Source organism: Lasioglossum baleicum, chromosome 12 (assembly GCF_051020765.1).
Source record: "Lasioglossum baleicum chromosome 12, iyLasBale1, whole genome shotgun sequence".
NCBI lineage: Eukaryota > Metazoa > Arthropoda > Insecta > Hymenoptera > Halictidae > Lasioglossum > Lasioglossum baleicum.
The window spans coordinates 11,222,059-11,239,270 of NC_134940.1; the positions used below are offsets into that span (position 1 = coordinate 11,222,059).

A 17,212-nucleotide genomic window follows, 5' to 3' on the forward strand; every position below is an offset into this window, starting at 1 on the left:
CACGAACAAAAGAGAGAATCACACAGTGTTCGTCCTGTGTTCGCGGCATTACCACCGTGTGTATTTCCAAACGCAGAGTATTGAATATCGCGAGAGAGCCTAGATTCTCTTTCCTTCGTTCTACTCCACTCGAGCCTTAATGGTAAAGCAATCTCTCTATCGGTGGTCGCGGTGGCGTTGAAATCAGAAGGCTGCTATTTCAACTGACGATTGCCAGTTGGCTGTCCTCGAAATCAGCTGTCTCATCACTGACAATTTGCCAGTCAACAGGTCCAATTTTTAATAAGACTGTTCAAATCAGTAATTATCAAAGATCTTCATGAATTTTTTGACAGAAAACGATTGACAGTATCTGAATAAAATTTAGTGAGCTGTATAGGTACATCTTCAAGCTACGAGAACATAGTTTGCTAGTTACATCTGTTTTGTTAATTTTTGAACAGTGCATACAAGTATTCGTACACCTTTTAAAAACTATTAACTTTTTTATAATTGTACCAAACGACCTGATTTTTTATAATCAATTAGAAGCATTGGTTTACGAAATGATATGCAAAACAGATCTTCCAAAAAGTATAATTTACAAGGTTACATGCAAAAACAAAAAAGGTACTTTTAAAACTTTTTTATTTGGGCCCTCAATGAAAATTTAAAATAATGTTCTGTAGATTATGTTAATTATACACAAGCCGAAAATTTCATCGAGATCGATTAAATACACACGAGCTACAAGCGGTTGAAAATTGTGAAAATCGTAGTTTTACACGATTTTTGATCAATTTCTGCTTAAAACCCACAGAATCGTACATCTTTCAATGCGTGTCGTTTATATTCCTGCGTGAACCGATTTCGATGAGATTGTCAGCATGTGTATAACTGACATAGATATAAAAAACATATATTTTAAATTTTCATTAAAGGCCCAAATAAAAAAGTTTTAAAAAATCCGTTTTTTATGTTTGCATGTAACCTTGTAAATTATAATTTTTGGAAAATCTTTTTCGCATACCATTTCGCAAACCAATGCTTCTAATTAATTACAGAAAATGAGAACATTTGGTACAATTATTAGTTTTTAAAAGGTGTACGAATTGTAACCTGCTTGCACCACCGTGATTCAAATTCATTTTTATGCATCATTCACTTTGATCAACTAAAAATATTTTTTAAAAATTGAACCAACAACAAATAACCCTGATTGCTCACAGCTCGAAAAAAGAGAAGAAAAATAGCTCCGCTTATAAATTACCGGGAAGATAATGACGGCGCAAATGAGGGAAATTCGGCTGTTAAATCGGCCCCGATATAGCGGCGAAGCAATTTAAAATTAATTGGATAAATTATGCTCGGCTCTGCGCTGATCCTGTATCATAAATAATATACTTGACCCACTTGTTCCTGGTAATACGATTGAGAAAATGCACAAAGGGGATGCAATACACGCTGCAAGATGTCCGCCATTCGTTTCGCATGCGTTGAGTAGTATCAGCAATTTTTCCTCCGGCGTTCAGCCTACAAGCGTTTCTTGTACGAGTCTATTTAATCGGCGAATACTTTCTAGAGATAAATGGAAAGTATAACGATCGCAAAATTTACGCGAGCCTGCTTCGACGTGCAACAAGTTAACGCGCGGCCTGATTAACTTCCCGGTCACGTAATTGCTTGGTCGAATGGCGGGGAATCATTCTTGCGATCGCGTGGTAGGGCTCAGCACTTCCGTCGATGACTTTCCATGGAAAAGGAATCGATGCTTTCCACGAAATCCGCGATTTTATTGGATTTCCTGCGGGTGAATGGCTGGATGAATAAATCAGGTTTCGATTAATTCTTGATGGGAGCACGAACCACTCTGGTTAATTCGCGATTAAAGATAGAATAACGTCGACGGACTTGTCTAATTAAGTACTTTTATTTATTTGCTCAAAATAATGCACAAAATAAAAAGTATTTAAAAAATATATGGGATGTTAATTTACTCGTAAGGGTGCATCCACAAGGAATTATTCAACAGATTTATTAAATATATTTGATCGTATGAAAATTTGATAAAGTAAAATAGCCACTTTTTCAGTGCTCCATGAAGCAAGTAGTAAATAATTTATAAATTGTCGTGGGATTTCTCAATGACGATTATCAGGCGAAGTTTGACGAGGATTGATGGCCATGTCAGTCGGTCATCACTTTGTTCCCGGAGGAGCCATAAATTCCCGGCGCGTTTTGCGGGGGTGGTTCGAACCCCTCGGAGGACTGGGATTAAAACACCGTTGAAATACGAGCCGTGTTCCGTTCATTCAGATCGTGGGTGTACAGAGGAGGACACGGAGAACAGAGCAGGGCTCGTGGCCGACGAGTTTTAAACTCGTTCCGCGACGCCGCCGTGCCAACAATCCTGAGCGGGGCCGATCAATTAACTGGGTCGCCGCTTAATTGCTCGAGCCATTCACGCCACCCCTCTCCGCGGTTTATTAAAATTGTATCGGGGTTCGGTATAGTTCGTCGTGGACACGTCTCGTGGAGCGAATTATTCAGAACACTCGAACCTTCGCGGAGTAAGTGCTGGAGTAGCCGAGAAATTACTATCTCCGGAGTAGAACAGCTTCGTCCGACTCGTATCCGGCTTGTTGCGAAAATTTAGGGGAGGGTTTATTATATAATAATGGACACTATTCGTGCCTGTTAAAACGACACCAGTATCTTTGATACAGTGGACGTCGCATCGGTCATATATGGGTGACATTATTATTTGACTAAGTCTAATAAATTAATTTTTATTGTGGTATATAGTCGAGTTGATTAATATATTAGTTTGGCAACTGAACTCGCGACCTTTTGTTTCGTAATTCTTTTATTGTATCATTATAACCTCATTCAATGACCATTCCTTTTGAACTGTATACCATTGGAAAGCTCTGAATTTCGCGACTAATTTGATATAAAATACTCATAAAAGATATATAAAAATGACTTTGTTTGAGAAAATGTGGAGGTCGCGAACTTAGTTGCCAACCTAATATGTACATATGAAGAATATAGAAGGGTTGAAACGTAGTACATTGTCTCAAGTTGACATTTCGCGTAATGAGTAGAGCACCTGATTGTCAAGTGGTTGTCCAGGGTTCGAATCCCGGTGAGGGGATCTACAGAGAAGAATAGAATTTTTCGAATCAAAGGGTCTGGATTCCCAAGGACCTCAAAGATAGGTCCCTCAGCAATGTGAAAGGGTACAAAGGAATTCCTTTGTGTCAAGTCTTCCCAACGGTTTCAGGGTTGCAAATGACCTCTGGATTCCCAAGGACTTGTAAAATGGTCCTAGTATGTGAAAGGATTGCAAAAGTGATCACCCAGAAAACGTGAATGGTCTGAGGACTACAACAAGCCTTCGGATGGTCCAGTATTCCCGATATTCCCAAAATGCAAATCCCGACTGCAGACGTTTAAATATTCTAAGGATGTTCCATGAATACTAAAAAGGATCAGAATATTCGGTAGGGTTCCTAAAAACCGAAAGTTCTATTGAAAGAACTCGAAGAAAGTTCTGTCGAAGACGAGAATGCGAAGACGAGAAAGACTCGGGGATTCTGGGAGCGGCGGCGAAGTCTCCAATACCAAGCGGTTATGCAAAATAGGAATTTTCCTTTTCCATGCGGAGTTAAATTTGCGATTTTCCGCGGGCTGCAGAGTAAGAAACTGTTCGGGGAACTTTCTCATTACGTTCGTTTTCCGGGTTCCGGAATCGCCGAAGCTTCCTGTCGTTCCCGTTCGAATCTGCGATGCTAATGGTCGCGACAGATTGTTCATTACCGGCCCCATCAGAAGTCGATTAACGGACGTCCCGTCGTCGTCGAAGACGGCCGTCCCGAAATTCCCTGAATCCGAGAACAGTTTCTTGGATGGTTGACGATCACGTTCCGCGGAACTTCCCCGCTTAATCATCAACTTTTCTTGCTCGTTTCCGACAACCCCTCCGGCCAACCACACGGGACATCGCTGGTTTAATTACCGGCCGGATGGACCGAAACGACACCTGTATTAGCACGGGCCGCTAATTAACAGTCGAACGCGACGGGTTGATTAAAAGAGAAAACAGATTCGTCGATTCGATGACGCGCGAGGCAGGCTGCCAGCGGCGAACAAAAATGGGTATTCTCATTGCTGATGAACCTGATTTGGGAACAACCCTCGAAATGAGAAACACGTACGATGGAATATCTCAGAAACTATCACGGTTGGAATAATTTTACGAGTAAACTTGTATTTGTAGCGTTTAATTGTGGATTTTTAAACATTTTTAGCAGATTGTCCCCCATGTAAGACGCTCCTGGTTCAGTTGTTACGTGGCATCCGATGGCCCGCAGTTCGTCGATCCAGAGCATCGCGTGTTGTTACGTACGCGCGACACGTACCTTAGAAATGGTCGGGGTGGAGGGGAGCACACCGAATTGGAATATTCCGGGCCGTCTGAGAGATTCTGTGGATAGCCGATCGCATTTATATATTTTATTCCGTGGCTCTATTGCTCCTCCATGCACTGCGGCAAAATCCCCTACGAGACGGAGCTGGTCCTCGAGTTGCATATTGCGGTGCAGGGAAGCGAAATTGGGTGTTGGATTAACGCCTTCGCTGCGCCACTGAGAAAAGATCGAGAAAATCCCCGACGATGCACCATAAACATAGACGCCAAAATCGAATCTCTGACGTATAATTCCGCAATGACGAAAGTCCTCGATAAAAATTCGAGAAAAAAAATATTTGATCGAGGATCGGGAATAAGATGGCGGACCGGAACTAGTTGAAAGATGGTAATGGATTTACGGGCTGGAGAGCCGGCTAGGAAAACTGACTTGGCCGGAGTAATTGGACTCGCCGCGGCTGCTCTGAGCCTCGCGGAATAATTATAAATCCGCAATCTCGGGACGCAACAAGCAACAAGCGGAGACCTCGCCGGTTTCCCACGGCAATTTTCTGCGCGCTCCACCCCGAGGAAACGGTTTTAATGGAGAACTTCGGGGAGGGCTGGTTCGTCCGAGCAACGTTCTGCCGCCACGGGCTGGAAAATTGTGCCGGTGAAACGGAACGCGCTGTGCTGCGCCGAACCGAGGCTGCACCGAGCGAGCCGCGAATGCAGTTTTCCACTCGAGACCCGGAGGTGAAAGTTTCAACTCGACTCGGGTATCTCGAGGAGCGACAAAAAACAAAGGAATAATGAACGCGTTCTGCCGTGCGTTCTGCCCGGCCGGGCCGCGCCGCCAGTTGTTCGCCCATTTGCAAAATTGAAGGAAGTGCCGCCACAATGGCGCCCTAACGATCCCCTTCCTCCTGAAGAATTGCTGAATCCCGTATTATTTCACTGGCCCGAAAAGAAAGAATACAGGAAGCTCCTCCGTGAACGTTTCTCTAGAGATTAATTGCTTGAAAGTGCTTTCTAAGCGGGACTGTGCGACTGGTTGGTCACTGGGAAGGGTCTTGGAGGGGCTGGGAGATCTTCTGGATTAGTAGTGGATGGTTGTAGACCTTGGGAGACCATTTAAAACGCATGTTTCAATATTTTGTCGTGCCGATGGCGGTCCGTGCCGTATAGTGTAGTTCGACCTTTAGCAGTACTATGAGGCAGGTCTTCGGAGTCAGAGTCGGAGTTTGGGAGTAATTGCTGATCACTGGAGTCGGAGTCAGAGTCGGAAAAAAATATATCGACTCCAACTCCAACTCTGGCTCTTTTGTTTATAAATCATTAATAGATTTATGTACATATACATGAATAAATTGCTAATATTCGATCTACAGGATAGACGTATTGTATATGTATATACCTCGGCAGTATGAAGAGGAGAAACAGTTAAAGTTATGGTAGTACATAGTATTTTCTAACTATTTTCTGAAAGTGAGAAAGTAACAGTCCTGTTGTGTTGTATCAGAGTTATCTGTTCCATATTCTTAGACTTTAATACAATATTTCAACTATTTATTCAGTTTTACTACAACTCTTAATTATATTGGGTACATATTTTTTCAATTTAGAGAGTCGGAGTCGGATTCGGATTCGAAGTCGGTGGTAAAAACAAAAGAGGAGTTGGAGTCGGAGTTAAGAATTTTGTCTACCGACTCCGAAGCCCTGTACTCTGAGGGTTTCATAAAAATCTTAAGAGGATCATTTTGGAGGACAGAGAACCGTTGTCGATCGTTCGCCTAATAATTTCCAGTTTCTAGAACGACCTCAGGTGTCTCTCGGAAGCGCTTCAGTCCGCACGCAATTCGATCAGTGTTCCCGAGCGAATTTCAAACGCCGTCCGAACCTAATTTCCACGACAGGTGTGCTCAATGGCAGATAATTAACACTTTTGCGGCCGTCGAGGTCGCAAAGAACCAAGCCGAACGTGTTCCGGTTTCGAGACGTGCTAGAAAACGAACCGTAGACCCGAACTGTGTCGTCGAAAATTGCGTTGTGAACCGGTAACGAGGTTACGGGCCATCGGCTAACGAATTTTCCCCGGGCAAGGAGCCGCGCGAGAAGTGAAAGTTCGAGGCCTACCACGTGGCTCTAGCATTAGTGACACTCGAGTAGAGTTTGGTCAATGGTAGTTTAAAATAGAGAGAGTAAGAGAGAGAGAGAGAGTGGCGAACGGGGAAAGAGAGAGAGCCCGAGGAAGAGAGAGATGTGCAATGACGCGACGTGACACCACTCCATGCATGACATCCGATCGGTTTTCAATGGCAGGTACGTTTCTTTGTAACTGATCCAGTTGGTGGAAAGGCCACGGTGCCGACCGTGGATCCTCTACGCGATCAATGGATCGCCGTTCAACGATCACCGACCACCTCTTGATCCCCCGTCGACAACGTGGCCCGAAGGCTTCGCTTTGTCACGATTTTAATTTCAAATGAAAGTACATTGCGCTATACATGATCGACAAGCTATTAGGTATTAGAAATTAAATCAATAATTTTGTCTTGTATTTCTCGGAGAGACTTGGCTCTCGTTAATCCAACATTATAATTTAAATACTACCAAGCGATCTCCGCATACTATCGCTGTCTATAAAAAATTTAAAGCAACGAACGACGAGATCCAGTGTTCAAAGAATCACTTCGTGCGTTCCCGGAACGAATATCTATTCGATTTGCCGCGCAGTATGTGAAAGATACGAATATACCGTGAGATGAACGGCGGTACCGGAGTAATTTCTGACCCCACACCGATAGGCTACTAACACAAAGAGATCCTCACCACTGTCTCCGTCACTGTGTGCGTTTCGATCTCAAAACGACGACGACTAACCATGAGAAGTGACCCCGGCACCATAAATACTCGTACCGTTAATGCATTAATCTCCTACGCAGAAGCAGAAACAATCCCCCACGAGATTGAATTGGAAACCGCGGGAGCAACAACGAACGAATTAAATAATGAACGATTAATCCGTCGAGCGCGATAATTCGACGCCATCATCGGCAGACGTGTTCAATTCACCACCCCAGTTTTCACCGAGCCGGATCGATCAATGTTATCGGCGAGTCAAACAAAAATTCTCCACGTTAATTCCCGGCGCAGCGGTGGAAAAAGAAGAAGGACAAGAAGTTCAATTACGAATTCGCCCATTGTTTCCTGGCGGGAACAAACAGCGTCGACAAAAGCACTCGCCGATGAATGCCAGGCCATATCGAGCGTGGAGCCTGATCAAACGTGGATACCCGGCTCGACGCGGTTTTCCCACCGTGAAATATGGAAAATGAAAATCGGCGAAAGGGGACGCGCCCACCGTCTGTTTCGCGAAGCGAGACGTCGCCGTTTCACGGTTGACGCCGTTTCACCCTCGATTCTATTTTCCACCCCCGAAACCACCCCCTCGCTCGCGACCCAGTCGCTCGAATTCGAACCGACGATGTCGTGCAGAACGGAAACCGTGGATTGAAAGCCTCGGGACGACAGCTTTCCTATCGAATCGACACAGTATCGCGATTATTTCGACAGAAAAATAATGTAATTCGTTCTCTGCCCCCGATTGTTCTCGCAGATGTCGACTGCGATTTTGTGCGCTATTGTGGATTCTACGTAGTTATTAACACGTTTGTTGCCAGCATTTGTTTCGTTGCTTACCTTCCTTGTTCGAAAGTTTTATTAAATGCGACGTACCCAATTTTGAATTATTAAAACAGTTTGCCAGAAGGAAGTCACAGATTCTCTGAAAAATATGCATTCTACTATGACTGTAAACAACAAAGCGCATAAAATTAATTTTACTGTTTTTAAGTGAACTGTCAGATTATGTATGTCACATATTTGTGACGGTGGTAGCGAACTGGTTAATGGACAGCGGATTTTTATGCATTTGTTATGAAAACGAGTAAGTGTAATATAAAACAGTAAGAACATTAGAAAAATTTAAAAATGCTGTTATGTTATTTTCAACCTATTAAACACATTAAACACATTAAACCTATTAAACCTATTAAACACATTAAGAGAGAATTAATAAATTTCTATTCTACTCTAATTTGTTGCTATTCAGGTAGAAGATTTTCCTTTTGCATGAAGATCCGCTGTCTAGTTATTAAAAAATGAGTTGGTGTAATCTAAAACAGTAAGAAGATCAAAAGGATTGAAATGCATCAATCTATTGGAATTGTTAAAAAAGGAACAAAACCCCTAGGCAGTTTCTGTAAATTGGATTTTTATAGGAATATTGGAAAGAGTAGTAAACGATGTCGAGTGAAGATATACGAGAAATATAGTATTTTCCTGCAAGTTGATTTTCGGCGTAACGGGTAAAGCACTTGACTGGCACGTGGATGATGACCAGGGTTCAAATCCCGCTGGGGGGGACCTACAGAAAAAGGGGAGCAATTTTTCAATCAATTTTGACAATGGGTTAGGACTTTTCAAGGTCCAAAGAATGCGAAAATTATGGTTTCTAAAAATATTGGGTTGTGTAATAAATTCCCGCGTTTTTTGTATTTTATTTTTTCCCGCAATTTTGTGTTTTGTTAGGTAAAGTATATATATATATATATATATATATATATATACATATATATATATATATGCATTCGCAAGTCTTTTTCTTGCTCTATAAAACCCGCCTGCTTCAATTTTTTGAATTAATTAATTTTAATCAATTGTCAGGCTTGTTCAATGGAAGTTCCAGAAAAGAGGAAGAGGCAGAAAAATGAATTTTCGACATTTGCTCGACATCTCAGTCAAGTTGTGTGGCACCCAAGCTCCATGGGCTCTACTAAAAAACTTGGAGCTTGGGTGCTCCAAGAAATAAGAAAAAATAAAATACAGAAACGCGGAAATTTATTAACACACACAACCCAATATATATTATAATTACTGTAAATAAAATAATCAACCCTACACTATAAGGGTAGGAAACACGAAAGCCAACCATAGCTTAAACTATCAAAAATTGGGCAATATGAACTCTGAGCGAAAATCGTTCGTTCCACAACGGCGTTTATGCGTCGTGGGAAGAAATAAGGTATTGTGACGTGGTTTTTCGATGTTTTGAGCGCAAGTGGTGGCAGTGTGCGACTCGTCGGCCGCGACCACCGCGGCTGATTCTAGAACAAAAGTGGCTTATCGATCCCTGGGGCGGTTTCTCAGAAATTTAGCGACGCTTTTATCATATCTCGGGCTCTCTCTCTCTCGCTCTCGAAAGCGCAGAAACTGCTCCGCGGGTATCGACAGACGGAAGCGGTAATTTCGCGAGTCGCGGATCCGTCGTCGCTCGAAAACGCGCGGAAATTTTCTGGGTCAAGGGAGCGAGTAAACACTCGAGAGACACGCGATCGGTGTAATGCTTTTTTCACGCGAATTTCATTTACTTTCAACTGCACGGACGGCTTTGTTCCACACCTGCCGCGTTGTTTTAGCAATCGTTGCTCCGCCATTGTTCGTATTTTTCCCGGCTGGGCTGGAAATGCTTCGAACAATACTGTTAACTCTATCGGTCCACAATGATTATCTTTCGATTTAGCTGGTGACTCGTTTTGCCTAAATGTTTAAACAACGAGTGTGCTTTGTCCTATCGTTGCAATCTTGTCTCAATAATCCAGTATTCATGATAGGACAAGTATAACATTTCTCGAATCAGAATTAATTCGAATTTTTGTTCGAGAGAAATGGATCGCAAGCACAGGGCGAATAAATTGAATTTAAGCCGCAGAAGAAGATCTTTCCCCCAGGAAAGAATGAAATAATAGTAAAACGTGGAGGTAATGTTATTCAACGGGAATTCAATTCACGGACCGCGCGTTTTTCTGTTTTATGCCGGGACACGTCTTATTTCTTGCGGCCGCTTTCAAAACGGTGTCATTTTATTGAACGTATCCGGCGCAGGTTTCTTGGCTTTCCAATACGAAGAGATTTCTTTTATTCATGAGGGGCTCATTTGCATGGGATCGCGTGCCCGCGAATTATTAACGTGCGCGGTATCTTCTTCTGATTCATCCGCGACTGCGATTACACATCGTCTAGAAAATTATCGATTCCATTTCTCGTGCGTCGCGTCGCCAACTATGCTTCACGGTAATTCATAACTTGCCTCGCATAACCTGCCCTTAAAACTGCGAAGTATATAATTTAGAAAAATGGTCTTTAATCATTTTTATCATCTCAAATTAGTTACAAATAGAGAGAATAGTGGGAAATTAAAATGTGAGAACAAACGTAAAAAGCGGAGAAAACATTTAAAACTTATATTTAAATATATTTAATGCAAAGTATTATTTTCAACTCTTTAAAACTATTGGGACAGAAATGAATGTTTCAATAGCCCTGTAACCCACAATTAGTTCAAAAGTTTTATTTTCATCAAATTTCATTCGGTTGTCAATGACTCGACTGGGTTGACGCAGCGTCCGATGCTACAAAACGAAAGAAAAGAGCTAGAGAAACGTCAGCAAAAATGTCTGAAGGCAAGTAATCGACCAGGACACTTTCTAACATGTTCCGACAGGTCCTGACGGTGACCCTGTCGACCGGCGCCATGTTGCTGGGCGTCTCCAGCTACTCTTTGACCGAATTCCGGCAGCGTCGAGCGTTTTTAGAGACGAGGCAGAGCCTGGAGGTGCAGCTGGTGATCGAGGAGCAAAGTGCAGAGCAGGAGAGGCTCCTGCTGAGTGTCCTTCCCGAACACGTCGCCGTAAAAATGCGACAGGACCTCGGCGCCTCGCTCGACACCCAGTTCAAGAAGATCTACATGTCCAGGCACGAGAACGTGTCCATCCTCTACGCGGACATCGTCGGTTTCACGGCGATTTCCTCGACGTACAGCGCCAGTGAGTTAGTCAAGATACTGAACGAGCTGTTCGCGAGGTTCGACCAACTGAGCGAGAGGTAATTACGACAATCATTGTACGATAATGTTAGGAATTATTTATCTAAATATCTTGGGATATAATCGAAACTGTATAGTATACATACTTACACGACGGACTATGAAGGCTACCAGTTCACGCATTATAATCAGAAACTGTTTCCATTAAGGCGGTAGATTCGTTTCCAGGATTGCAAGGGGGCGGGACTTCTCATTTCTTGATAATACAAACACGGGGATTTTCAGTAGTCAAAAACGTTAAATAAAAGGTCGATCTAGGGCGCAATCTCCCTCAAAAGTCCTATTTTTTCGTTTACGAGGCGTAAATTGCATTATTAGGCAGCATGTAGCTATGAAAATAGGTACATGCGCAGTTGTATGCTTCCGAATAATGCAAATTACGCTTCGAAAACGAAAAAATAGGAATTTTGAGGGAGATAGCGCCCTAGATCGATCTTTTATCTAGCGTTTTTGACTACTGAAGTACCCTATTTTTGTAATAGGTTGTTGCATACGAAATGTCCGATTTTAGAATGCAAATGTTGCAATGCGTTTTGATCAAGAAATACTCTTACAGTTGACACGTTCATTGTATGCAACTTTGAGGTACAAAGCTTACAATCCCATATTCAATTTTAATTTATACATATAAATTTCCATTTAAATAGATTTCATTTCAACATCAAACAGTGCGGTTGTCCCGTGCTGTTTTATAGACTGCGGATTTTATGCATTTATGGCAAAAAATTAGTGGGTGCAATTTAAAACAGTAAAAAAGGTTACAATAATTTAAGAATGCTAATGTATGTATTTTTCTCAGCTTGTTTAAATTATCAAAGTAAGAATAAACTATCTATGTGGCTCCAGTCACTTGCGATTAACAACGCACTATTTGTTGATAGTCAAAAGAACTACAAAATAGAGAGACTATGTCTACCATAGTACAATCAAGAAACGTGTGATTCTTTGATCAATAAGAAATAGTTGCGGTTGTTCAACGTTACTGTTCAAAACCAGACATTTCATATGCAACGACCTAATATTATCGAGAAATGAGAACGCGAACCCCGTACCCTTGCACTCCTGGAAAAAGTCTACTTTCTTAACTAAGAAAGACTGTATCATTCCATTTAAAAAAGTACTGATGACCTTGAAATGACCTTTGCAAAAAACATGCTGCAATTGGCCACTAAAATGTTAAAACCTTGACCTGAGCACTTTGTTCATAACATTTAAGTCCCGTTTAATTGCCTCACCCTGTTTATACATACATCCCATTATTTTTCTAGCGATATTTTCGCTCGCACAAAATGGTGGCAATAAAAATCGCGTCGGAGAGAGATTTTTGTTAGAGGGCACGATGGGAGTCGGATCGATTGGCAGCAGAGGTATCGGCGAACGAAGAATTGGTTCGTTTACAGTCCGCTCGACTAACTCGAATCAAATCGTCGCGCAGCCCGTCCGCGATCCTCCGTTTCTATCATTGCACAATGAGCATCCTCGGATCGCCAGCCGCGAAATTGACTTTATCGGGAGATTCCGGCGAGTCCTTTCTCCATTTTCTCCTTTCTCGTTACGCGAGTCCTTCACGGTCGTCTACGACGAATCGATACGTCCGGGGACAAAGTGGTATCCTTACTGGCTCTCTTCCGCGAAAGAGGTACGCGAAGCATCTTTTCCCTGTTACAGAAACCCTAATCACGTCCTGGAAATTATGTACAGGATGCCCCAAAAAGTTTGCACTTCCTTAAACGTGGTGATTCCTGAGGGGATTTGAAGTCACCTGTTCCTTTGCGAAAATGATCCCCTTGGCTTTGTTCAGAAGTTATTCACGAAAAACGCGGACCAATCACAGCGCGACTACTGTGGACGGATTCCGGCTTGACCAATGCCCCAACGCCACATTCAAGTCTTTCAAAGAAGTACAAAATTTTTGAGACACCTTGTATAGGCGCTGCAAACCCGACTAAATGCTTTTTTAACCCTCCGTATACCAGAGTTGGGCAAAAATTTAATCAACGATTTTTCAATGATTACCTTTTTCAATCGTACACATTAATCAATCAATCTTGATTGAAATTTTAATCAATTAATGCCCAACTCTGCCGTATACTATACCGGAGTCTATTTTAACCGGGAACATCCAAATTGTCATTTAAGTACTCAATTTGTGGCAATTAAACTAACTGAATAGCTGTTTCATTGAGGCTATCGGAAAGACTAATGTGTCTAGACGAGATATCACATCAAAAGTAAATTTTTAAAAATTATTAATTAGAACTGTGAACGGTCCTGAGCATTGCCAATTATATGTATAGCTATAAAAATCGTCCGTTGGGTTAACAGAGAATTGTTGAGGACTGTGTTAGGGTCAGCTCTGAATTATGATTTCTCGCAGTTAGCAAGGTGCTGTAGTAAGGTCCCGTTACCTTAATTATGAATTAGGGTTGCAGCAACCAGAACCTGACCTGTAGGGAATATCTTAATTTCTTGGCTCTCGTGCTGCGCTATGAGGATTTGTTCGGGATTATGTTAGGATTAGATCTGAATTGGAATTGATCTGAGTTTGAAGTTGGGTGTAGTCTAGGGTAACCTAAATCCAGCCTGAAGTAAATAAATAATTTCATTGCCACTTGCTATCCTAGGTCCAGTCCATAAAGTGGTGGAACCTGTTAGACCTTTTTTTTGGTTAAGGGCGGTGGGGAAATGCTCTTACGCACACGCACCCTCTCCTCCGATGGTGGTCGGAGAGGGTAGTGTGGGACTCGACTCCTCCTGAGATGACAGTTGGGGGAACGGGACTTAAATCCCTACCCATACCCACTAAAACCCCACCGCCCAGGGCCTTTTGACAGACCCTTTTCGCTCCTTTTCCCTTTCCGCATTCAGCGGAAGTGTACATCCTCCAGTTCACTACCAGGAGCCTGTTCTTGGCACCTGTTAGGCCTAATAAAGTTTGTGTGCGGTCTAATTTCAGTGGTCGTAATCAATCTGTCCCAATTAACTTGCTACCCCTTAAATGAGGGTGTAGGGTGGAAAGAAAAATAGTGAACAGAAAGCAATATTGTAGAAATGAGAACAACTAATGGTATGATATTGTTTTTCCACTCGCTGCTTGTCTTCTACTTTTGAAGGGAACAATCATCTTCCATAATGGAACTATTACCACGGAATTGTGTACCGACACAGAACGAAAAATAGTGAACAAAGAATAGCGTAGAGACGAAATAGGTGGAGCTAATGGAAAGATATTGTTCTCGCTCGGCTTCTAATTTGTATCAGTCGATGGCAGAGCGAGACTTTATTAAATATTAGAAAGGGAAAGAAACAAGCGGAGGCCGTAATCAAAGCGAAAAGAGATTAGACAGTCTTTGTTTCGTTGCCTGTAATAAAATTGTCGCCACTCTGCCCCGTTTCCACGCGATGATTTCAATCAGAGGCGGCTACAGTAGCGTAGTCAATGATACGGCAGCCTTGTCCTTATTCCAGTGGAAAAAGCCTCGTCGAGGCGCCCGACTCTCTTCCCCGACGGTGTTATTAAATGAAATATTTCTTTGATATCCTCTTTGATGCCCGGCGAGAAATGTTCAATCTGTATATGAGGTCATTCCATAAATAATTACGTTAGACGTGCATAAATACGCGAGCAGAGTGAGAGAGAGAGAGAGAGAACGCGCGCGCTCCTCTAAGGTTTTTCGAAACGGCGCGCATACTTGCGCTGAACCTTGCCCTTTATCCGCTTCTAATTAAAACGTTTACGTATTTATAGCACCGGTTCTATTTTGTATGAGCCCTTAGTGTGCGAGGAAAAAAAAATTGCATCGGTAAATAAAATACAACACAACGAACAATCGAACGAAAATCGAAGAAATGTTTCTGCCTTTTTGATCATCAATTTTTCGATGATGTTCCATTGATGAGATTCTATTTTTGGAACACAACGTTCATCTTTTTACAAAATTACTCCGGCGGAGCCCCCCCCCCTGCCCAAATGTATAGTCACTGACATTTAACTAATCCTTGACCACGGCTGTTCATTTTAGTAAAACTATAATTGGACGTTGTAAATACACTGCGTATTACACTTCGGTGTGTGGTCGGGGAATGTTTCATCCAAAGTTGGGCATTAATCAATTAAAATTTTAACCAAGATTGATCGATTAATGCGTACGATTAAAGAAGGTAATCATTGAAAAATCGACGATTGATTCAATCGATTGATGAAGTTAATCGTCAATCGTTGATTAAAAAGAGAAATCATCGAAAAATCGGAGACCGGTTGAATTAATTGTTGAAGTTAATCACCACACGGTACTATCCATAAATTGTAATAAGGAGGGAGGGAGAGAGACAGAGAGCGGAGATGGAGAATTGATAGATCTCAACGAAAACTCAGTTTACATTTCTTTTTTAGTATGCATACAGTTTTGATTCCGTATTTCATTTTGAAATTTCAGCATTAATAGACTGCGAATTTTATGCATTTATGACAAAAATGGGTACGTACAATTTAAAGCAGTGGACATGTTAAAAATATTTAAGGAAATCAATGTATTAGTTTCAGCTTGATAGGATAATTAAAAGAAGAATACATGTTTTATTGGTTCCTGTGTCCAGCAATCAAAGCAAATATTTTTTATTTTGCATAAAGATCCGCAGTCTAATCATTAATCAATTATCCGATTGACGATTACAATTGAAAATAATGTAATCGTTAACCGCAATTAACAACTAAAGTAGGAGTGTAATTGTTAATTGCGATTAACGATTGAAGTAGAAATTTATTCGTCAATCGTTGATTAAATTTTTGCCCAACTCTGGTTTCATCTACTGTGATTGTGATAACTGATTAATAAATTGTGAGAGTTTGCGAATACAATATTGAGTATTATTGATAATATCTCTGACTGCTCTTCAGGTACGAACAGCTGAGAATCAAGATCCTGGGCGATTGCTACTATTGTATAAGTGGCGCGCCTGTCGAGAGGCCTGATCATGCTGTCCTCTGCGTGTACATGGGGTTGTCCATGGTGGATGCCATCAAGTATGTCCAGCAAACGACGAAAAGTCCCGTTGACATGAGAGTAGGCATACACACTGGCGCAGTGTTAGCTGGCGTTCTTGGTCAAAGACAGTGGCAGTTCGATGTCTACAGCAAGGACGTCGAACTGGCGAACAAAATGGAGAGCAGTGGAATGGCAGGGTGAGTTAACGATCTCATTAACAATATTCTAAAATCATCTGCCAGTGAACATTCACGTAGAACAATTCATAGCTCGAATATTTTGCAGCGTCATCCCTTAACTCTTACACCCTCCATTCGAAAAAACAAACTGAATTCATTTTCAACAGAGGATAACACCACAAAATTATTATTACTTTTGATTATGAAGAAAACATTTTTAGGAAATTCTTCAGTTTTATCGCTTAACCGAATCTAACTGGAAATTAAAGAATAGTTTTACAGTTAAACAATTCAATCAATAGAAAATTTATGTAGACGACATTTTCTCGGTACTCGTAAATTAAAATTGTCTATAATCGAAATCGTTTCGAAATTGATAAAAGTGCTCCAGCTCCTCGAGTTAAAAATTGAATCGTAATTTGTATAAAACGTGTAAAAAGGTAGTGTAGGAAATTGGTTGGATGATTTTTCTAAGGGTGGAAAAATGTTGGCGTTCTCATGAATGGCGTGGGATTAGGCTCATTGTCGAGGTTCGAGCGGTTCATATATTCTATAAATGTGGAAAACCGGTTCGACCCGTGTGAAAATAGTAAATCGGAAGAGAGGCGGCTGGTAATTTTAGCATAGTTACACGTATCGAGGATACGTCTGCTGTTATAGTTATCAGATAGAAGCCTTTATTAAATGGACGGTGTAGGAAGCGTGTATTTAA

General features: G+C 41.7%; 1 protein-coding gene across 1 annotated transcript in view; it reads left to right on the top strand.

The window, feature by feature from the left end:
- Positions 1 to 17,212, top strand: part of Ac3 (adenylate cyclase 3) — a 34,064-nt gene that overhangs the window by 4,414 nt on the left and 12,438 nt on the right. The window contains exons 2-3 of the mRNA XM_076435389.1: positions 10,956 to 11,335; positions 16,234 to 16,518. Coding sequence (XP_076291504.1) covers positions 10,956 to 11,335; positions 16,234 to 16,518 — 665 coding nt within the window. The remainder of the gene's footprint in view (positions 1 to 10,955; positions 11,336 to 16,233; positions 16,519 to 17,212) is intronic.